The sequence below is a fragment of the Capsicum annuum genome, chromosome 3 (assembly GCF_002878395.1).
Source record: "Capsicum annuum cultivar UCD-10X-F1 chromosome 3, UCD10Xv1.1, whole genome shotgun sequence".
In the NCBI taxonomy this organism is placed as follows: domain Eukaryota; kingdom Viridiplantae; phylum Streptophyta; class Magnoliopsida; order Solanales; family Solanaceae; genus Capsicum; species Capsicum annuum.
In genome coordinates, this window is record NC_061113.1 from 258,309,012 (window position 1) to 258,333,368 (window position 24,357).

The 24,357-nt window shown below is 35.0% G+C and overlaps 1 protein-coding gene and 1 pseudogene across 1 annotated transcript; one reads left to right on the forward strand and one right to left on the reverse strand.

Moving 5' to 3' along the window:
- Positions 1-7,575: 7,575 nt before the first annotated feature.
- The window catches only part of LOC124896902, a 39,797-nt pseudogene continuing 23,015 nt past the window's right edge, over positions 7,576-24,357 (forward strand).
- Positions 19,580-22,343, reverse strand: LOC107861980 (cinnamoyl-CoA reductase 1-like). The gene is made up of 5 exons (NM_001324825.1): positions 22,223-22,343; positions 21,781-21,935; positions 21,017-21,202; positions 20,573-20,925; positions 19,580-19,769 (listed from the first exon to the last, which is right to left on the reverse strand). Exons 1-5 carry the CDS (start codon positions 22,341-22,343, stop codon positions 19,580-19,582), a joined length of 1,005 nt encoding a protein of 334 aa, NP_001311754.1.

The following is a 24,357-nucleotide window of genomic DNA, read 5'->3' on the forward strand; positions in this document are numbered from 1 at the left end:
ATATATATATATATATATTAATAAATAAATAATACGCATGGTTTCACTGTATTTTTTTTGTAAAGGTTCATAATAAAGTTAGCATACCGTTATATTTTATTCATTCACTAATAGAAATTAATAATTATTTATTAAATTATTTTAAATAAAATTGCTTTAGTTTATTTTTAAGGTTTAGAGCACTCCAGGTTTATCAAAGTTTTAATATCAAACAAATTTCAGGCACGTTTAAATTTTTTGTCTCAATAAAGAATGCAGTATGCGCATCTTTTCGAGACATTTTAAAATATAAGGATGTAAAAAAAAAAATACACCTTAGTAAATATTTTACTAAAATTAACTTGATAAATATTTTTCAACTTTCACCGATTTATTTAATATGAAATAATATACGAGAGTTTTTAGACAAAATTTTTAGATATTAAAAATGAGCGATTTAGGCCTTAACATAATTTATTAAAAGTAATTTAAGACAAGATAAATCAATAAAAGCGAACGTGTTAGAACCACGGGACTCGAGGGGTGCCTCACACCTTTCCTTCGGTCAACAGAATTCCTTACCCCGTCTTCTATTTTCGCAGACCAACAAAGAGTCATTTCCTTTTGATTAGGGATTCAAAAAGGTGACTTGGAACACCAAAACTCAATTCCAAGTGGCGACTCTGTAAATAAATTAATTCCTATTTAAAACTGTCACTTTAATTAAAAAAACCCTTCGAACTCAATCCTTCGGGCGAAAAAGGAGTGTGACATCTCTGGCGACTCTGCTGGGGAAAAACTAGAATTCGAGCTTTGGATATTGGCTTTTACTTGCTTTAATTATTTTGATATTGTGTTTGTTGGCCTTATGTACTACTTGTTGCTCATTTACCGCTTTGATATTATTTGAACTATATTATATATTGTCTTCTTTCGCGTACCCCTTTGAGTCTCTGAAATAGGATAGTGGGAATGCAACATATGCATCCCACTTTCTTTTTGAGATAGCTGGAGTGTCAAGGCACCTGGTGAAGGATATAGTCACACATGTTAGGTGGGGTTCGGATTGACAACGAAGGTTGCCCTGCTACCGACCAAGTTGTCCCTCCCCGGCTCGAGTGTCCGCTCGGGTAAGCCAGTCTAAACACCTATCATTATTAGGTTTTAACTTAGAAGGACTGAAAACTCAGAATCTAATTATCCCTATTAAGTGCCACTTTATTTGCATCATATGCATTTGACTTAGCAGGACTCGGCACAGGGGCCGGGTCTGTCTAGGACAGGTGACTTAATTTATAAAGACCAACATGTGTATCCTACATGCTCTTTGACATTTGCTTGGAAAGCTATTTATTTGTAGACCGTCTTTAGGCAATTATGAAATGCGAGAGATTAATTTATCCTCAAATTTAGTTAAATCATTTTTGAAAGAAAAATTTTATTTTTAAATAAGGAAAATTTTTAAATATACATCAACATAGTTTTTACAATCTTCATGAACTACGAGAGTCTGATTCTCACTTTTTAGTGAGATACGTAGGAAGTCTTACCCAGGATACGACCATTTATTTGAAAAATAATAATAATATATTTATTCACAAATTTATTGAAGGGTATTTTTGAAAAATAATAATAAGAAGAAAAATGATTATTTTGATGAATATTATTATCTTTATTTTACTTTTCTTTTTATTTTTTAAAAATTAATCTTAACATAAAAATCATAATAGCCTGAACCTTTAGAGGTCGTAAGCTGAATTTTTGTAAAGTAATAACATATGTAAACATATGTTTTAACAGTCCTGAACCTTTAGGGGTCGTGAGACTAAAAATTTTATAGAACTTCATACATAAAACATTCTATTTCTGAGTCATTTTTTGTTCTCTTAAGGGTATTTAGGGGGTATTGTCTCCAAATATATAGTTAAAATTATCTAGAGGTCTGTTATTGCAATTTTTTTTTTATAAGAGTCAACTTAAATAAATGTTTTTTCTAAATATATTATCAGTCATAGTTCTGAAGTCAAGTTAAAAAATTCTTTTAAAAAATTAATGAATTAATTTCAGCCTAAATCTAGACATTTATTAATTTCATGTCCTTGTCAATAGGTATAAAATGTCTACCCATGTTCGTGGAAAGCGTCCAAAGAGAAAGAGAGATGGGAGTGTACCGCTTCAGGTTATGGATTTACCCCTTTGCAGCTTTGGTTATGGTGGAACGAAATGGATACATTCGATTATGACGAGATACATAAGTATTTGGTTTTTTTTGACGAGTATTATGACAATAAAACCTAATAGGGAGGTGATTGATGTGTTACTAACCTTCTGGGCCTCAAAGAACAATGTGTTTCATTTTTTGGATTTTGAGTTGACTCCTACTGTAAAGGAGATAGCGACCTATGTTGGATATGGGGATATACATCGAAAGAAACTTATAGCCCCGAGACTCATTTCGATAAACAAATTTTGCAAACTCATGAACATAAGGAATTCAAAAGAAGAATCGATGAAAAAAGGTTGGGTTTCCTTGCATTTTTTGTACGATAGATACGGAAGGCAAGAGGGGTTCAAAAAGTACGGTAAGCAGCTCTGTAATAAGGAGAATTTTGAGGCCTGGAAGGTTCACAGACGATTTGCATTCATGGTAGCTTTTTTAGGCACTATGGTTTTCCCAAGGAGAGAACAAAAAATTAACATTCGTTTAGCAGGAGTGGTAAAGATACTGATTAAGAAAGATTACACTATGGTGCCAATGATCCTGGCAGATATCTACCGTGCTTTGACTGTTTGTCATAAAGGAAAGAGTTTTTTTGTGGGATGTAATATCTTGTTACAGATGTGGATTATGGAGCATCTCTACCGACGTCCTACAATGGCAAGATTTAATCCGTAAAGATTCAATTGCATCAAAGATTACAAAGAGAGGTTAGAGAAATATAAATGGCCAAAAGGAGTTAGAGATTGGGATAAGCTTTTTCGTTCTCTGACAGCAGATAAAATCACTTAGAATCTCCCTTGGTTCCCTTGGAGACAAGTCATACACAATTCTGTCATTCGGCCGTTGTTATTATTAATGGGTATTCGGGGTGTTCAACCGTATGTTCCATTGAGAGTTTTACGTCAACTAGGAAGACGTCAAATAATTGCCATTACGAAAAATATGACCGAGTTTGTATTTGAGGTCAGACCAGAGATCCCACTTTCAGAGAAATTGGCCCAGCAGATTTGGGAGGGTTGCCGTATCATGGGGATTGAAACGATGGTCATAGAGCGTGAGAAAGGAGAAGTGCACCCAGATTATCGTGAATGGTTTGAAGAATAATTGAGTCCGCCAGTCAGACCAGAAAGATCGGTTAGGGGACCTATAGATCAGGAGGCTGCAATCAGGATAGAAATTGAAAGAGCCATGCGAGAACATCATGAGGCCAACCAAGCTTTGAGAACAGAATTAGAGAATGCCAGGGCAAAAATAGACGAACAACAAAGGGAATTTGCTGAAGAGAAAGCTAAATCAATAGCTATTGAGGTTGCACTTCGGGGACAAATCAAACTGGCTACCGCTAGGGGGTCACACATTGCAGAACTTGCCACATCTCGCCATCAGCAACTGCAAGAAGTTGAAAATAATATGCAAGAATTATTTGATCGAGAGAGATCTCAATGGATCCGTGAAAAAGGATTATTGCGAGAACAGTTGGAGGTTGCTTTTGTTCGTGAACAGCGTGCAAAAGAGATGGTTGATTTCCGAGATCGACAGGCCCATGAATGGGATTAGGCCTTCAGTTTCCTTCGAGGGAAGGTCCATCGTGTAGTACAGGATACTGCCAGAATGAGTTTGGATTATCAGCAATTGGATCGTGAAGACTTTTTGGCTCAAGTTCCAACTTTTGCACAATGTGTCACTGCTTCATTAGAGGACATATATTTGAGTTTGGGAGGACATATTAAGCCAAAGTCTCCTTGAATAGATAGTTTTTTTTTTAATCATAATTTTTCCTTTTCAGTTTTTAAACTTCTTGTTTAGATGTTATGTTTTTTGGTTTTATTTGTCAAATGTCAGTTGGTAGGTTTTATCTTAGGAGTTGGGTCAGTTATGTTGTCGTATTTATATTATGTAATGTAATGAAGCTGACTATTTATTTTCATATATATTACATATTTTACTTTACTTACTTTATTTATTTTCTTTAATAAAAAATAGTAACAAAAGGAGACAAAACAATCATTTTGTTAAATTTTTTCCGAACTACGCAAGATCTGATTCATGTCCTGGCATGATACGTAGGCAACCTTCCAAAGGGCTCGATCATAAATTTGGAAAAAATATGCCTAGAAAAGCCGAGATGAAACACAAAGCCTTCCATGATAGGTTGGAAAATGCATATAGAAGCATGACATATAACTTGGCATTATAATGTGTTAAAATATAACATTTACCCATTTGCTACTTGGTAACAAAAAGATAAAGTAATTGGTGATTGGTTTGTGGTTTAAACCGGCATCACATCCGTATAATACAAGATACAAAGGTAAAAGAAAAATGACCCCCAGAGAAGGTATAGGGTCTGACAGTGAAGAAGAGCAGAATCAGTTAATTTCACAGGAAATAACATCAATGGAAGAAATAAAGTCATTGAAACAACAGATGGCGGAGATGTACCAATCTTGGTTGAATGAACAAGCCCCGCCTTCTTCAATCCCTGGACTTTCAACTTCAAATGATCCAAATTCTGACCCAGCTCAAACTAGTGATCCATTTTACCCACCAAGATTTGGCCCATTTGCTATTATGTCTGGAGTTGCTAGTACTTCTACCATGCACCCACCGAATCCGTCTGTCGTAAATAACCTACTTTTTACTTTCGTAGCACCAGCTACCGCGGGTACTCAACCGACAGTACCGAAGAATATGGGAAAACCAAGTCATGATATGTTGTATCCTCCTGAAATGACTTTCAAATCTCAAAATCCACATTATCATGTTCATCAATGCGATACTCCTATCGTGATTGAGAAGATTTCTAAGAATGAGGAATAAGAGGAGATGGCTAGAAAAGTTAGAAGCTTGGAGCATAGTATGAGAAATATGCAAGGATTAGGGGGACCAAAAAGTGTTTCATACAAGGATTTGTGTATGTTTCCTGATGTCCATTTGACGATAGGGTTCAAAATACCAAAGTTTGATAAATATGAAGGTCATGGAGATCCTGTGGCTCACTTGAAGAAGTTCTGTAATCAATTAAGGGGCGCAGGAGGAAAAAAGGAATTATTGATGGCTTACTTTGGAGAAAGCCTAGTAGGAATAGCTTCTGAATGGTTCATTGATCAAGACATTTCCCGTTGGCATGTATAGGATGATATGGCTCGAGATTTTATTCAACAATTTTAATATAACATTGAGATAGTGCCAGATCGCACTACGCTTGCTAACATGAGAAAAAAGATGACCAAAAGTTTTCGAGAATATGCCGTCAGATGCAGAGCAAGCTTCAAGAGTCAAATCATCGATAAAAGAATCTGAAATGATTGATATTTTTCTGCAAGCACATGAACCTGATTATTTCCATCATTTGCTTTTTACTATCGGAAGCACATTTGCCGAAGTTTTCAAAGTTGGAGAGATGGTAGAGAATAGAATCAAGTCAGGAAAGATTATTAGCCAGGCTACTTTAAAAGCAACAACGCAGGCAATTCAAAGTTGTGCAGGAAGTTTCAGGGAAAAGAAAAGGAAAGAGGATGTAGCAACTGTTGTGCCAGGTTCACAATAAAACTGGAGAGGTATGAGTCAACCATACGCATAAAATTCATTATGTTTCATTCCATCCCCTCAATATTCCATTTACAATGCACAACCATATGTTTGGGCTCCTTCTTACCTGCAATGACGTGCACCAACCATAAAAAATCATCCACCGATACCACAAGCTCAAAGAGGCCCTCCCAGGTCTAATTTTCGGCCTAGAGCAGACTTCAAAAGGGATAATATGGTCAAAGATAATTTCACTCCTATTGGAATATCTTACACCAGTTTATTTCATAGGTTGAGGAAAATGAATATACTTAACCCAATTGAGAGAAGGATCTCGAATCCTTCTACGAAGAATATGGATTATTCTAAAAGGTGTGAATACTGTTTTGATTCCCCAGGGTATGACACAAAAAATATTGGTATCAGAAAAGAGTCATTCAAGAGCTAATTAACACCCAACAGATCATGGTAGAAAGTCCAGACGCTCCAAATGTCAATCAAAATCCGCTGCCAAATCATAATGAAACAAACATGCTCGAAGTGATACCTAATGATGAAGATGCTGTAATATTCTTCAAGCCGATCATTCAAATTAAAACTGATTCGAAAGAATCAGCAAATACTGTACATTTGATGAAAGAAAAGCTTGCAAAAGTAGAGGTGGTGATAACAAAACCCAAATCATCGAATGTTCCCTTGGTGGTGCGGAAATATATTTTAGAAAATATTGGGTCAAGTCAAGTAATACCAAAGCTTATTGTTCCCAGAAGATCCAATAAGCCTCTTTTAATCATAAAAGGAGCTCCCATAGCTCCTATTGTTATTAAACCAGTGTCATAGCTGTCTATGGTTGATACCAAGGCTGTCCCTTGAAATTATGATCGCGTTGTGGTGATGCACAGGGAGAAAGAAGTGACTGAAGATGTAGATGAAGTAGGGGGATTAACTCGATCTTAAAGATGTTATGCTCCCAGTAGAGTTAAGAAAGAATAAACAAGGCGGTGAAGAATGAATGACAGTCAAGAAGCCTGTCACTGATGAAGAAGCTGAAGAATTCTTAAAGAAAATGAAATTGCCAGAACATTCTGTTGTAAAACAGCTGAAGAGGAAATTTCTTTGTTGTCTTTATTGGTACATTCAGAGGAACACCGTAAGTCTATAATAAAGATTCTTAATGAAGCATGTGTTCCCAGTGAGATTAGAGTGAATCAGTTGGAAAAAGTATTTGGAAGGATCCTTGAAGCAAATAAAATTACTTTCTCAGATGATGAATTGCTTATGGAAGGTACTGAGCATAACAAAGGTCTGTACATTTTTGTGAAATGTGAATATTCCATCGTCACTCGAGTGTTAATTGATGGAGGATCAGGCGCTAACATTTGTCCTATGTCAACTTTTCAAAAGTTGAAGGTTAATGTGGAAAGGATTCGACCTAATAACGTATGTGTCCAAGGTTTTGACGGATCAAAAAATGATGCCATTGGTGAAATAGAATTCATATTGACAATTGGACCTGTGGAGTTTGCTATGGATTTCCAAGTGCTGAACATTGAAACTTCATATAATATGTTATTGGAAAGGCCATGGATTCATAGGGCTAAAGCAGCCGCATCAACATTACATCAAATAGTCAACTTTGAATACGATAGGCAAAAAATAATTGTTCATGGTGAAAGAGATTATCCATGTATAAAGACTACTTCGTTTCCACCATCGAAGAAGATACTGCAGATAATGTGTTAATTCATCAAGCTTCTGAGGTAGTGACTGTTGAGCATATCCTCGAGGGGAATCTCATCGCAAGACCACAATTGTCCTCTGCATCTGTTATGATAGTGAATGAAATGTTGAAGCATGGTTTTGAACCAGGAAAATGTTTAGAGATGTTTTTGCAAGGCATATTTCATCCGGTAAACCTCTATGAGAACTTTGGTACTTTTGGTTTGGGATACGAGCCTACTGCTGTAGATATAAAGAAGGCTAAAAAGCATAAGAAAGATTCATGGTCACTTACCAAGTCGATACCGTCACTTTACGAGTCTTTCATCAAATTTAGTGTTGTTGGATCCTCCAAGTTACTTGCTGCAGAATCAATGAATGATGATGATACAGAGTTGATTGAACTTTTTCAGAATATGTTCATTGAAGCTGATATGGTTGAAATTGGGGAAGGTACTAGTAATGCAGATGTGTAGTTTGTCGGCCCTGATGTCCAGATTAACAATTGGGAGACCACTTCTCTCCCTACTATGAAGGAGTCTTGGTAGCTTTTTTGTTTTTCTTTCAAGTCTTAGTAGTTTGTTTGTCTCTCCTTCTGTAATTTGAATCGTTCTAGTATTGTAATTCAGATCTTTAATTGGTATTTCAGGTTAAAACTCTTTCTATTTATGTTTTTAATAAAGCGTAGTTTCCCTTTGTTTTATTTTGAGTCTGATTTTTATTTATTTATTTTCTATCATACAGTTCTTTCTATGCCGATTCTAATGATATGACATGTATGAAGAATTATCAATCAGATTTAAAAACCCAATCTAATTATGAAATAATGAATAAAGAAGTTGAATACGATGAAGGAGAAACATTTGAGGATATAAGCAAAGATTTCAAACAGTTTGAGAATAAGACAAATCCCAATTTGGAAGAAACTGAGGCAATCTATTTAGGAGATCATGGAAATATTAGGGAGACTAAGATAAGTGTACATGTTCAACCACAACAAAAGAAAGCTATAATTGAAGCTTTGCATGAGTATAAAGACATCTTTGCGTGGTCTTATGATGATATGCCTGGTTTGAGCACTGATTTGGTAGTTCACAAGTTGCCAATTGATCCTGCTTTTCCTTTTGTTAAGAAAAAGCTAAGAAAGGTCAAAACTGACATGAGTGTAAAAATCAAAGAGGAAATTATGAAACAACTTGAGGCTAAAGTCATTCGAGTGGCCCAATATCCTACTTGGTTGGCAAATATTGTCCCTATTTTAAAGAAGGACGACAAAGTTCGGATGTGAGTTGATTGTCGTGATTTAAATAAAGCAAGTCCAAAAGATAGTTTTCCACTTCCCAATATTCATATTTTGTTAGACAATTGTGTCAAACATGATCTTGCGTCTTTTGAGGATTGTTATACGGGGTATCACCAGATTATTATGGATCTAGAAGATGCAGAAAAGGCATCATTTATTATGCCATGAGTGACATATTATTATCGAGTCATGCCTTTTGGACTAAAGAGTGCTGGGGAAACTTACATGAGGGCAATGGCCATAATGTTTCATGACATGATGCACAAAGAGATTGACGTTTATGTGGACAACGTGATCATTAAGTCGAGAGAGCAATCTGATCATGTCAAAGATTTGAGAAAATTCTTTGAAAGGCTTCGGAGGTATGATCTCAAACTTAACCCAGCAAAATGTGTATTTGGAGTTCCATCAGGAAAACTCTTGGGTTTTATAGTCAGCTGACGTGTCATTGAGTTAGATCCTTAAAAAATAAAAGCTATTCAAGATCTGCCTCTACCAAAAAATAAAACAGAGGTGATGAGCTTACTTGGAAGGTTGAATTATATCAGTAGATTCATTGCTCAGCTTACAACAACCAATGAGCCAATATTCAGGTTATTGAAGAAGAATGCTAAAGTTGAATGGACTGAAGAATGACAAGAGGCATTTGATAGAATTAAGAGGTACTTGTTAAATCCGCCTATTTTGATTCCTCCAGAGCTAGGCAGACCCTTGATATTGTACATGTCTATGTTAGACAATTCTTTTGGCTGTGTATTGGGTCAACATGATGTCACGGGCAGAAAAGAACAAGCCATCTACTACCTCAGTAAAAAGTTTACCACTTATGAGGCTAAGTACACTCTTCTTGAGAAGTCGTGCTACGCCTTAACTTGGGTAGCACAAAAGATGAAGCATTACTTGTCATCTTATACTACTTACGTCATCTCTCATATGGATCCTTTAAAATACATTTTTTAGAAGCCCATGCCCACAGGAAGACTAGCAAAATGGCAGATGTTGTTCACAGGGTTTGATATTGTCTATGTGATGCAAACTGCAATGAAAGCTCAAGCTTTAGTGGATTATTTGGCTGAAAATCCTATTGATGAGGAGTATGAGCCATTGAAGATTTATTTTTCAGATGAAGAAGTTTTGTGTATTGATGAGATTATTTCTGATAGTTTCTATTGAGGCTGGAATTTATTCTTTGATGGAGCTGCTAATGTAAAAGGAGTAGGGATAGGAGCAGTTCTTATTTCTGAATCAGGACAATATTATCCTATAACAGCCCAACTTTGATTCTACTGTACCAATAATATGGCGGAATACGAAGCTTGCATTCTGGGATTGAGATTAGGCATTGACATAGGGGTCCAAGAACTGTTGGTATTAAGAAATTCAGATTTATTAGTCCACTAAATCCAAGGAGATTGGGAGACTCGTGATTCAAAACTCCTACCATATAGAGGTTATTTGCAAGATCTTTGTCAAAGATTTGTATTAGTGAAGTTCAAACACATTCCCAGAGCTCATAATAAGATTGTTGATACTTTGATGACCTTATCTTTGATGCTTCAACATTCCAACAAAACTTATATTGACCTTTTGCATATACAAATTCATGATCAACATGCATATTGCAATGTGGTTGACGAAGAACTTGATGGGGAGCCGTGGTTCTATGATATCAAAGAATATATTCAGCCTGGGAAATATCCTGTACATGTTGATGGTAATCAAAAAAGAACCATTCGACGTTGGTCTAGTGGATTTTTCTTAAGTGGAGGAATCTTGTATAAGAGGACTCCTGATTTGGGACTTCTGAGGTGTGCAGATGCTAAAGAAGCTTCAAAAATCATGACTGAAGTACATTCTGGGATTTGTGGACCACACATGAGTGGGTATATTTTGGCAAAGAAAATACTCCGAGCGGGTTATTATTGGCTCACTATGGAACGAGATTCCATCAATTTCGTTCGTAAATGTCATGAATGCTAGGTACATGGAGATTTGATACATTTTCCTCCATATGAGTTGCATACAATAACTGCTCCATAGCCTTTTATGGCTTGGGGAATGGACATAATTGGACCAATTGAATCGAAGGCCTCGAATGGACATAGGTTCATCTTAGTAGCCATTGATTATTTCACGAAGTGGGTGGAAGCAATGACTTTCAAGTCAGTGACCAAGAAAACAATGGTTGATTTTATTCACTCCAACATTATTTGTCGGTTTGGTATTCTGAAGATAATTGTCACCATAATGCTGCAATCTCAACAGTTATTTGATGCAAGAAGTGTGCCAACAATTTAAGATTATGCATTGAAATTCTATTTCTTATCACCCAAAGGCAAATGGGGCTATAGAAGCTGCCACCGAGACCTAAAGAAAATACTCTGTAAGATGGTGTAGGGTTTCCAAAAATGGCATGAAAAGTTACCTTTTTCTTTATTGGGTTATCGTACTACAGTTCGAACTTCAATTGGTGCAACTCCTTACTTGTTAGTGTATGGAACTGAAGCAGTTATACCTGCAGAGATTGAGATTCCATCTCTTCGAGTAGTTGTGGAAGCTGAAATTGATGATAACCAATGGGTCAAGACTCGTTTGGAGCAATTAAGCTTGATTGATGAAAAAAGATTGACATCAGTATGTCATGGACAACAATACCAGAAGAGAATGGCACGAGCATATAACAAAAAGGTGCTTCATAGACATTTTAAAGTTGGTCAGTTAGTACTAAGACGCATCCTTCCTCATCAGATTGAAGCTAAATACAAATTTTCTCCTAATTGGCATGGACCATTCAAGGTGAAGAAAGTGTTACCTAATGACGCGTTATATCTGACTGATGTAGAAGGCAAAATGGAGGAAATATCGGTCAATGCTGATGCAGTGAAAAGATATTATGTATGATATTCATGTACAATTATGTTATGTATGTTTTGTACTTACATTTTTAAAGATTTGAGATGATGAAGGCATTTTGTTCTACTATCCGATTAATATATCAACCTTTGCTTACCCCTTTGAGCTTTTATTTTTCTTCGTACCCTCTTTTGGAATTAAATTAAAGTCAGAAAAAAAAATTGAGAAAAAAAAAGTTGAAAAAATATATATTAAAAGAATAAGAAGAAGAAGAAGAAGAAATCAATCAAAAATTCAAAATCAAACAAAAGAATGATGTTTCCTGAACTACGTTTGACCTGATTCTTGCTATGACAAGATATGTAGGCAGCCCCACTTTGGGGTTCGGTCTAACCAGAAGAAAATTTAAATTACCCAGAATGAAATGAAACTGGGGTAAAAATTTATTTTCTTAAAAGAATCGATTCCAAAAGTTGTATGTTTCACCCAATGTTATATAAATTTTTGAGCCTCATGCCGACCTTTCTTTCTAACCCTATCCAAAAGTCAAGTTACAACCAAAGAAAGACCTTCGGATCAATCTTTGAGAATGTCAAGGTTAAACATGTTATGAGTGCATAATATTTCATATTTTGGATTTTTTAAAAAAAAAAATAAAAAAATGAAAATGAGAGAGTCTTATTGGTTGAAACCCTTTCGAACACCATAAGACGACTGTGAGCTGAGATAGAAATGAAAAGGACATAGGCTCGTTGGCAAAAACCCATTGAGGTGCCAGTAGCCGAAGAAAGGTTGTTATCAAGAAGGAATAAGTTCAAGATTAACTTAATTGCAAGCTCAATAAGTGGACAAAAGTTGTAATGATTGGTGTGGGTAGGTCTGGTTGTTTGATTCAAAATGCATGTCATAATTACCAGAATCAGTTTCCACATTCAGATAAGTTTTCTCTTTGTTTTGAAAAAGAGATGCCTTTTGTCTTTTTCTTTTTATTTTATTTTTTTGAATTTTTGTGTCCTTGTTATCAAACGAAAATTTTTTATTGTCTTTTGAGTCAAATTCACGTTAGGTCGAGTGAGAAAGGACTCCAAACTCTCTACCAACTCCTTTAAGGGTACAAAGCAAGACAAAGGGTTGATGCACAGAGATAACATTTCAAAGTAAAAGTAAGGTACTCAAGATAATTGTTATTTGACCATTTTAAACTCGTAAAGATCTAAGGGATGTATTGGAAGCTAAACTCAGAAGCATCATACAACAGAAACATAATTTGAGTTGAGGATCTCAGTAGTTAGAATTCTGAGTCAGAAGTATAACAATTCAATTAATATTATCAGGGATTGAAAAAGAGTTGAGCATGGCAAGTGCGAGAGCGGCCACTTCAAAAGCCAAATGCCACAAACCAACCGCCACATGTTTTAAAGCTCACAATTTTTCTTTGTTTGGAACAGATATGAAATAATTGTTTTTAGATAAAGAATGCGATTTCACACTTCTCTCAATGCAAGAAACATGGTTACTGCATCCGATACTGGATCTTGGTCATGGTAAACTTTATTCTTTGCAACATATATTAAGATTCAGTGACACATAAATTTTTCCAGTACAAACTGGGGCAAAAATTTTATGTGTGTTGTATGGAAATTTATTTTTGTTCAGGACCCTCCTGAAGAATGAGAATTTATTTTATGCTCAGGACCCTTCTGAAGAATGGGACAAGACCCTTCAGGAGAATGAGAATTTATTTTGTGCTCAGGATCCTCCTGAAGAATGGGATAGGACCCTTCTGAAGAATGGGACAGGACCCTCCTGAAGAATGGAAATTTATTTTATGCTCAGAACCCTCCTGAAGAATGGGACAAAACCCTCCTAAAGAATGGGAATTTATTTTATGCTCAGGACCTCCTAAAGAATGGGACAGGACTCTCCTGAAGAATGAGAATTTATTTTGTGCTTAGGACCCTCCTGAAGAATGGGACAGGACCCTCTTGAAGAATGAGAATTTATTTTATGCTCAGGACTCTCCTGAAGAATGGGACAGGACCCTCCTGAAGAATGAGAATTTATTTTATGCTCAGGACTCTCCTGAAGAATGGGAATTTATTTTATATCCAGGACCCTCCTGAAGAATGAGATGTTATTTTTCTTTTTCACAATTTGCTTTGAGTCGAGGAGCCCGTTGAAGAACAGAGTGAAGAAAAGGAAGTTCAGGAGCCCGCCTGAAGAATAGGATGAAGAAATTGTAATTTCAGGAGCCCGCCTAAAGAACAGGGTGAATAAAAAGAAAGTATAGGAGCCCGCCCGAAGAATAGGGTGAATTTTCAAATTCAAGTCGCGAAGGCTTGAATCAAGATTCTAGAGATTGGAATTTTTACTTGTATTTTTCATTTTTGATTTTTATTAGTCAGTTGAATGTAAAAGCAGAAGTCGTCAATCGAAAACTCAACGAAATCTTACTCAACTTTAACTTTTTCTCTAACCAAATTACTTTTGAACTACTCGTGACCTGATTTCCTTATAACCCGGAATAGGTAGAATGTCCAAAACAAGGACTCGGTCACATTTTTCTTTTATTTTAATTTTAAGTTTATTTTATTCTTATTTTTCAAATAATCAGAGGATTAAAAAATCATATCTTGTCTACTTCTTTGTATGAAAACTCTTCGAAATTTCATACAAAGAGGGGCAAAAATGTAGAAACGTGAGTTTTGATCCTTCCTAAATTTTAACTTGTTTATCGATATTAAATATATTATATTTTTATATTTAATCACACATTATTTTGGCTTTTGTTTTTATTTTTATTCTAATTTTAAATAATATAAAAATTAAAAATATATGTTTTCTTTTATAAATTTTAATAAATAAATTAATAGTTTTAATATTATTTTTATTATATTTGTTTTTTTCCATTTATAAATTTTTGTCTTGTTTTGTTAAATATAAAATCCACTTCACTCCTATGACTTTCCTGTCTTTAGGTCTTTTCACAAATTTTCAAGTCTGGTTCTTCTCAATCATGGTGAGTTCTTCCTTCATTGCAACTCTCAATTTTGGATCTTTTTTTACTTCGCAAATATTTGTTGGCTCAAGAACAACCATGTTGCATCTCTAATAGATATCAAAGAGTGAACTTGTGCCTCTCACCGGAACATCATTCACCAATTCATCTTCTTTCAACTGGGGTATTTTACTTTGATCTGGAAATAGCACCGGTTCTGCTTCTTTCGAGTTCCATTTTTCATCCTCCATGAAATGAACATCTCTACTTACCAGAATTTTTCTTATATGAGGTTGGAAAACTCTGTAAGCCTTAGAAACAGTTCTATAACCCACGAATATTCCAGCTTCTGACTTTTTATCAAGCTTATCTCTTTTACTCTGTGGCACATAAGTAAAGCACAAACATCCAAACACTTTGAGATTTTTTAAAGAAGGTGTATACCTATACCAGATTTCAAATAGTGTCTTCCCTTCTAATGCTTTTATTGGAAGCCTGTTGAGTAGAAAGACTGATGTATGAGCAGCTTCTGCCCAATACTCTTTTGGCAAACACTTCTCATGCAAAAACCATCATGCCATCTCCATTATGGTACGATTCTTCCTCTCACTAACTCCATTTTGCTGTGGAGTATATAGAGCAGTGAGTTGGTGTTCAATTTTGGATTCTTCACAAAATGTATTGAATTGATCAGATGTATACTCCTTGCCATTGTTGGACCTTAATGATTGAATTTTACAACCACTTTGAGTTTCAATCCACTACTTGAATTTCCAGAAGATAGTGGCAACCTCTAACTTGAACCTGAGAAAATAAATCCAACACATTCTCGTATAGTCATAAATGAAAACTATGTAATACTTACTCCCTTTGAGTGACGGAGTTCGGTGAGGACCCGATAGATCTGTTTGGATTAATTTTAACTTTTCAGTGGCTCTCCAGGTTGCTTTTTTGAAAGGAAGTCTTGCTTGCTTGCCAAATTGGCAAGTTTTGAAATCTGGAATTTCGGCTTTAGGATTAGGTAGCCCTCGAACCAGATCTTTCTTTTGAGAGTTCATTATAGCAGCATGGTTGAAATGTTCGAGTCTTTTGTGCCAAACTTGTGCATTAACTTTAGTTGCAGAATAAACTTTTTGCTCATGATATAAAAGATCCAATGTAAAGATTCTTCCCTTCATCATTACCTTGAATAAGTTTCTGCCATCTTCATCCTTGATTTGACAGTAATTGGTTTCAAAGAGAAGTCTGAAACCATTCTCAAGCATCTGCCCAACACTCAACAAACTATGACTAATATTAGGTACAAAAAACACATCTTTGATAAGTTTTATACCTGAGGAGCATTTCATTTCCACAGTACCTTTGCCTTCGGCAGGAATGTAGTCTCCATTACCAACTTGTACTTTGAAAATTACTGAAGTATCCAACTCCTTGAAGAGATCACGATCAAAAGTCATGTGGTTTGTGCAACCACTGTCAATAAGCTACTTGTCACTCGAGCAGCTAGTTGCCAAACATGTCGCTACAAAGTGTTGTTCTTCATCTTCCTGATTAGCTAGCTGTGCAGCATTAGTTTGCTAAGTGTTTTTGCAAACCTTCTGATGATGTCCCATCTGCTGACATTTTTCACACTGTTGGTCTGGCCTTCTCCAGCATTTGAACGGTGGATGACCCTTCTTTCCACAATGCTTGCAATGAGGAAAATCACGTTTCGTTCCCTTGTTGATCCCAGGAGAATGAGAACTTGAGTTTTCCTTCTTGTTCTGCTTCTTCTTTTCTTTGTCTCCCTGGTTTGATTGAACTTTTTCAGGTAGTGCACCCTCAACAGATCTTTCAGACCTCATTAGTCTTCTCTGTTCTTGTGCCTGTAAAGCATTCAATAGTTTCGCCAAACTAATCTGTGACAGATCCTTAGAATTTTCCAGCAAGGAAATAGTTGTTTCAAATCTTTCGGTAACTGTTATGACAATTTTTTGAACCAATCTAGAATTAGGAAATTCAGAGCCAAGTAATCTTACATTGTTTGCAATGTTGAGTAATCTATCAGAATACTCTTTGATTGTCTCTGAATCCTGCATCTTCTGAAGTTCAAATTCTCGGATCAAGTTAAGAGTACGCATACCTTTGATCCGTTCATCTCCTTCATATTCTTTCTTTAAGAAATTCCAGACCTCAACAGCCAATTTTAATGTCATAATCCTGACAAAGATTTCAGATGAGACTGCAGCGAATAACGTTGCTCTAGCCTTTGATTTTCTTGTTTTCTTTTCCTTGTGATTCCTAATCTGCGCCATGGTTGGATTTTCAGGCAAGGGAGGAACTTCATAGTCCTCCTCGACAGCTTCCCACAGATCATTTGCCTCCATGTGTGCCTCCATTCTTGCTGCCCAGACATGATAGCCTTCACCTTTGAAGACTGGTGGTGCTAGTGCAGTAAAAGGAGTCTCTGAATCCATAAAAGAAAAAAACAAGAAGAGAAAGATATATTTCCCTCAAATGCAGGTCCCTCAAGAAGAGAGCTTTGATACCCATTTGTTAGAGTTCTAAGATAAATTCACTCTTAGAAACAGAACAAAGGCAAGAAACAGAGAAAGAATTTGTTGCTAGAAAGCTACTTTTTTCATTAAACTGAAATTGTACTTAAATAGAAAAAATTGCAACAATCAAATCCTCTAATTAAGCAACTACTTGTACATGATTCCATGATCATCACATTCAAAAAAAATTGAACCATTAACACCTAAAAAACAGCAGCTAAACTAAGTTGAGAAGATGGCTAAAAAACTGGATAATGTCCAGCAACTATTCCTACTTTTACTGCAGAAAGTGAGGCAACAATCAACATTCTGCATAGGAATCTTTGGTACGTTATTTCAACTTAGACGTGCTTGTTTGACATTTTGCTTCAATCATATTCACCTCTTTTAATTTGTTGATTAATTATGATGATGATGATGATTGTAACTACAATATTAGAGTTTGAAAAGTCTTGATTTTCTTTCTTACTTGTTTGGATTATCCTATCTGTACACAAAAATTAAGTCCCACAACGTGTTCATATTTCATTTTCCAATAATTAATTGGCCAAAAACTTTGCTTAATATGAGGTTCTGCAATTTCAACTTATCTAGTCCTCATGTTCTTCTTACTCTTACTTCTGACTTCTGAGGTTATAATAGGTGACTTGTGACTTGTAACTGCTGTGTGGTAATTTAATGATGCCTAAAGTCTTTGTAATGTACGAGGCCAAGCCAATTAAAATATGCTGATTGATCTATATAGTTATAGTTACACACTCTAATAGAAAGGAATCATCACATTCATTGCTTTTTGCGACTTTTTTTATAGGCGCGCATAGATTACAGTAGTCTAACCGGCCTACCCTCCTACTCTCGTCTTTCTAAATTCTAATGGTTAGAGTTCACTGTTTGGTTTTCTTTTTTAATTTTAGCTGGTTCTTAATTATAATTATGGTTATTATTTCTTGTTTAGATTATTAACATTAATAGTTTAATTTAGTTGATGGTTAATCGCAAGTTTCGATGGGTTCGACACGCTAATCATATCACTTTATTATTTGTACGATGGCTAAACTTACACGCATTCGGTGTATACACCAAATTAATGTTCTTTATAAAGGTTAAGTAATTAGATTAAGTAAAATATATATTAATTAATCATGATTAAGTAACATGAACTCTAAATTTAAACACATGACATGCATGAATTGAATTAATATATACACCAAGTGCATATAAATTTTAACCCTCCTGTATATTATATTTGAAAGTAATAATGTCTAGGCTTAATAATTACTAGCTTCCTAATTTGGCCTAACATGTAACTTGTACATCTAAACTTTTCTAAGTATTTATTTGCCCTAAACTATAATTTTTGGCATAAATCGATTACTATCCTAATGCGTCTAAGTGGTTTCTTTTTAGCAGATAAGAGAAAAAGGAAAAGTGAAAATAATTTCAGCTTCTTGTTTTTTCTTTATTATTTTTTCTTATTTTTGTTTAGAACATTAGATTTGGTAGAGATTTTTTTTTTTTATTTTTAAAATAGACTAGTTTTGGGCAAGCTTATTACAAACTGTTAGACCAACATGAATTGTGGTGCAGTGGATGGAGCAACAACACCCTTAACCAGAGGTCGAGGGTTCGACCCTGGGTATGGAGAAAACTTTGTTGGGAGCGCTGTCATCTTTATGGGCCCTGCAACACGCGATCCGGATTAGTCAGGGCTCCAATACCGGCATCAAATACCGGATGGAAACCCAAAAAAAACAAACAATCTCCCATTAGATTTTGGTTCGAGGTGTAATTACAGCAAACATTATTGTAATTTGGGTGTTAATTATAGGAACTTAGCATAGTTTAGGTGGGGAGTTTAATATATTAGGTTTAGGAGGATATCAATCAATCAATCAATAGACTATATACGTTTCAGTTTCAAATCTGTTGGGGTAGTAATTACTTTTTGTCTAATGTAAAGTTGGTACTTGGTACTGCACGCATATAAATGCAATAATACAGAGCTTTAAATCTCAATTAGTTGGTAAGATTTACTAGGCTATAAAAATAAAAAGTTGATAATATAAATGTTTCTAAGCTGCTAGAGATAGTCATCTATGGTAATCAATTTACCTAGGCAATATTGTTGAGAGATGTTTGATACCATGTGTTCATTGAACAGTTCCAAAATAGCAAGATGAAAGAATTAATGAACGCTGTAAATCAGTAAAGAAATAACCCCTCTGGTATCACTTGGTGGCATTTCAACAATAATAGTATACACGTACCACAAGAACTGGATTACAAGTAGTAACAACTAACAACAATAGGAACATTACTACAAAGCATTTCACATAATAAGGACATATAGTAATTAAACGGAGCATAACAAATAATAAGTATGCCTTTTTTTTCCCCTTCATTTGTTTAATTAAGAGCAAGAGAGGATAATTAATTCATTAATTACTACTAATCACTCGAATAGATTCGTCATTTTGAGTAGGAAGTGGAAGGTGACCCTTCTCCTGCAGACTCTTCACTGTCTCATATAAGCATTGTTTCACAGGCGTAAACTCCAAGCCCAAGTCCTTCAGCTTTTGGTTCGAGAATTTGTACGGTTTTGCCCTAGGCCTCGTCTCGTCTGAGCACCTGAATAAATAATAATACATTTAATTATGATAATCTGTTCTAGAAATCCTGAGCCGGGGGTCTATCGGAAACTGGAAACAGCCTCTCTACTTTTACGTGGTATGATCTGCGTACACTTTACCCTCCCAAGACCCCACTACGTGGGAATGCACTGGGTATGTTGTTGTAATCTATTCTAGAAACACGATTACTGACACATTACTACTAATCATTGCTAACAATGACGTATCTATTTCAGTTTAATAATCGTTACAGATGATTTAAATTACTAAGAAAATATGTCCCCTCCCACTATTGTCGACACTAAAGATGTCTCTAGATCATGCTAATAAAGGTAAAGTGAAAGGAAGAAGTGGCTGGGACCAGACAAGATTTGATGTTTTGTAGGTGAGGCAAATCCAAGTCCAGACATATTGCTAGAAACATACTTGAATGTTTGTGAATGGGTAGTGAGGGTATACTTTTATTTATCTTTTATATTTGTTTGGTCAATAACCTACTAACACGTCATAATTTCAAACAGAAGAAAGTTCCCTTTTTTAGGCATAAAGAATCTTAGATATGGAGCATCTTCATTAATTGGTACCGAAGTTTGCATATGAATTAAATCCCGAGGATTGAAACTGCAGGAATGTTTGTAACGTGCCAACAAGCAAGCAACGAAGCTACGCCTAACATGTAGTTAAATAGGATTAGCGATGAATTTTACTGTTCAAGTTTTTTATTTGTAGTGCGCGTACTCTAAGCACCAAAGTTAGTTCAAATAATGGTTAAAATTTGCTGAAAGATATGAGGATAATTACTTGGTGGGGATGGGATACTCCGGGAAGAACTTGGCAAGGATTTCGACCACGTCGCCGCGATGAAGCACGCTCTCAGCACAGATATAGCGGCCAGATGCAGAACGAGTCTCGTAGACAAGTATGTGGGCAAGTGCAACATCCTTAACATGAACATATGCCTGAACTGAATTGGCATATGTTTTGGCAGAGCCAGTTAGGTACTTTAGTATGTGAAGAACACTTGCATTCACTGTTGGCTGGAGCAGTGGTCCAAGCACCAACACTGGGTTGATCACGACCAAATCCACTCCTTTTTCCCTTGCCTCATCCCACGCCGTTTTCTCCGCCACCATTTTCCCATAGCAGTACCAATTCTGCAAAGCCGTTTTTGAAAAACATGTCAAACAAATTGAAATCAACTATATGAAGGACACGCGCATCAGTGATTTTAGTTTCTTAAAAGACCTTAGTATTCTTGCAGAAGTCGAGATCACTCCAGCAAGTCTCGTCCACAACTTTCTCGGTGGCCCTATCGGGGTCCATGTAGACCGCACCAATTGACGAAGTAAACACAACCCTTCCAACTTTGGCTTCTGCAGCTGCTGTTATCACATTCTTAGTCCCAATTACTGCTGGCTCCACCATTTGTTCCTTCACCAAAAATAAATATAAAGGACCAAAATGAAGAAGAAGCATTACATACTGGTGTACAAAGAACATACATATTTCAAACTTGGATGAACGTATTAGTGGGAAACTGAAAGCTAAAGCAACTTTTCCAGCACACCTTCAACGTGTTAGCTAATGATCAACTGTGGTTATAGACGTGGGCCCACTATTTACGAAAGTGAATAGATGTTTCATTTTACTTGTCTATTTTAACAAATCAAAGTTATAGTAATTTTTTTTTTCACGATAGCCTTAGTATTAAATAACAACATAAAGTAGCAGTAATCAGATTTAGAGGTTTAAAACATCACGGAAACAGTATTCTATATTTCAATCTCTTCCCTCCTGTCTTTTTCATAAATCTCAATCAACCACCATCAGAAAAAGAAAGGAAGACTCCTACGCCACTAGCTTGAGTGGCTGTAAACAATCCTAACAATGAAGCAATTCAAATGGCTTTAATTCTAAACAGTATCTTATTAGAATAATTTTTTGAAATATTTGAGGGTTTTGTTGTTTAATTTATGTAATTTATCTCCATCAACATGAATTATACTTACTGGATCATCAGTGACAGGAGAAGCAGTGTGGAAGACTCCATCACAGCCATAGATTGCTTCTCTCAAACTTTGGTAGTCCAGAAGATCAGCTCTACACAGTGTCAGTCTCTCTTTTGCACCTTCAAGTTCTCTCAAGTGACTATTTTTGGGATCATCTGAATACAAAATCATAATAATCAAATAAAATATCATTAATTTGGAAATGGGCATAATACGTAAATGTGTCCTTTTAACAATTGGTTTAAGCTCACATTTACGTCCTCTTGTGCACAAGTAAGCACATAAACATCCAACCTGACAAATTGCGTGAGATGCACGCATTCTACGTGTCAAATCACGAGATTTGCAACATAGCATATGTGTCTACTCGTGCAACTTTATATGATAGTTTAAGAGTATACAAAAATGTATCATGAATATTGTACAAAAATTGAAGATTTACCAGGATTTCTAACGGTTCCTCTAACAGTGTAGCCTTTTTGTAGGAGGATTTTAACAAGCCAAGAAGCAATGAAACCTCCGGCGCCGGTGACACAGACGACTTTGCCGGATTCCGATGGCATACTCTTACTTTTATATATTATAAGAGGAAAATGAAAGTAGTGAGTGATTTCAAGTTGATGGAAAAGATGGACAAGGGAGGAGTATATATAGGAGTTGGAAAAGCCAAAGCCAATATTCACCAACTTACCTACTACTGCAGGTTACATACACTAATTATTTCTTGGCTTCAGCCTTCAAATTTGGAACTTGAACTAGAAAATGGAATTTAGGAATTTTCTACCTTATTTGAATTGGGTGTGTTTGGTATGAAAGGAAAACATTTTCTCGAAAATGTTTTTCAATTTTCTCATGTTTGGTTGGCTTAAAGATTTTAAAAAATGATTTTCAAATTAACTTATTTTTCAAAAATGACTTCCCTTTAAAAAAAAAAAACAAAGTAAGAAAAATATTTTTCAAAACTCTCTTTCAACCTCACTTTAAGTTGAAATATTCACACAACTCTCAAAATCACTCATTCCTACTTCGACCCTCAATCCCCCACCCCCATCCCCACCCCGCCTCCTACCACCCCGATTAAAAAAAATATTTTAATTATTTTTTCTTACTTCACCCCCTACCTAAAACCCAAAACCCTACTCCCTTCCCCTTTCTAATTTTTTTGTTTTTGTTTTTTAAATTCAAACTTTTTTCTTACCTCCCCTACCCGACCACCCTACCAACTTCCTCCCTCATCCCAAAAAAGAAAAAATTTAAATTTATTTTTTAAAATTTTTTAATTTTTTCCATATCCCACCGTCATTCTCCTACCCCGACCCCCACCCCCATTCCAAAAAAATATTTCAATTTTTTTTTCTTACCTCACTCTTACTCCCTTACCCTACCCCCCCCCCATACTAGCCCCCCCTCCCCCCCCTCCCCGAAAAAAAAATATTTTTTAAGAAACCAAAACTATTCTCTTAATCGCTCTTACTATCTATTTTGACAACGCCACCCTCCACCTACCAACCCTCTCTTCAAAAAAAAATATTTTTTAAAAATGTATTTTTATGCTTTAGCTAAATACTAAAATGTATTTTTTGAAAAATATTTTTTCATTCACCAACCAAACACTACAAAATATTTTTCGAAAAATATTTTTCATTCACCAACCAAACATAGAAAAATAAATAAAAAATCAACTTATTTTTCGAGAAAATATTTTATAGGAAAATATTTTCCTTCATACCAAATACACCCTCAGTGTTTTAATTCAGAAGGATCTCCTTTGGAACAAAGAACATAAGGAATTTTTGGTGGAAAAGAACTCTTTTATATCTATCACTTTTTTCTTTTTTTAAAAGTTGTGTATTTCTATATTTATAGTACTCTCTCCGTCCCAAATTATCTATTTCAAATTGAGATATCACATTAATTAAAAAAAATAATTAATAATATGGTTAGTTTACCGTAGTACCCCTATTAAATGATGTTTACATTTTAATTTGAAGACAAGGTAATTAATGCAAAGGGTAAAACATGAAAAAAAAAATTTGGTCTCTTCTTAATTAATGAAAAAAGACAAGTAAATGAGAAATCAAATTAGAAAATTTGAGACGGAGAGAGTATATAATAAGTCATAATAAACCGCTTAAGCAGACTGTTTATGATCGACATGCCTGCTTCAGTTGTTTCAATCGTAATTTTATTTTATTATTCTTAATTAATTTTTATAAGTTATTTACGTATTAAAAAATTTAAAATATTTAATAAAAAATTTAAAATAGACATTTATGACATGACTGCTTCAGCTGCTTCAACCGTGATTTTACGATATCACTCATAATTAGTTATTATAATTTATTTAAGTATTAAAAAATTAATAATATTTAATAAAAAATAAAATAGACATGAAATAATAAATTATTTTTTGATGTTTTTATAAGCCATTTAAGTATTAAAAAATTAATAATATTTAATAAAAAATAAAATAGGCATAAAATGATACATTATTTTTTTATGTTTTAAATTAACTTGATGTCTTATATGAGACCACTTAAAAAAAAATTCAAAAATATTTGCTACGATAATTTTACT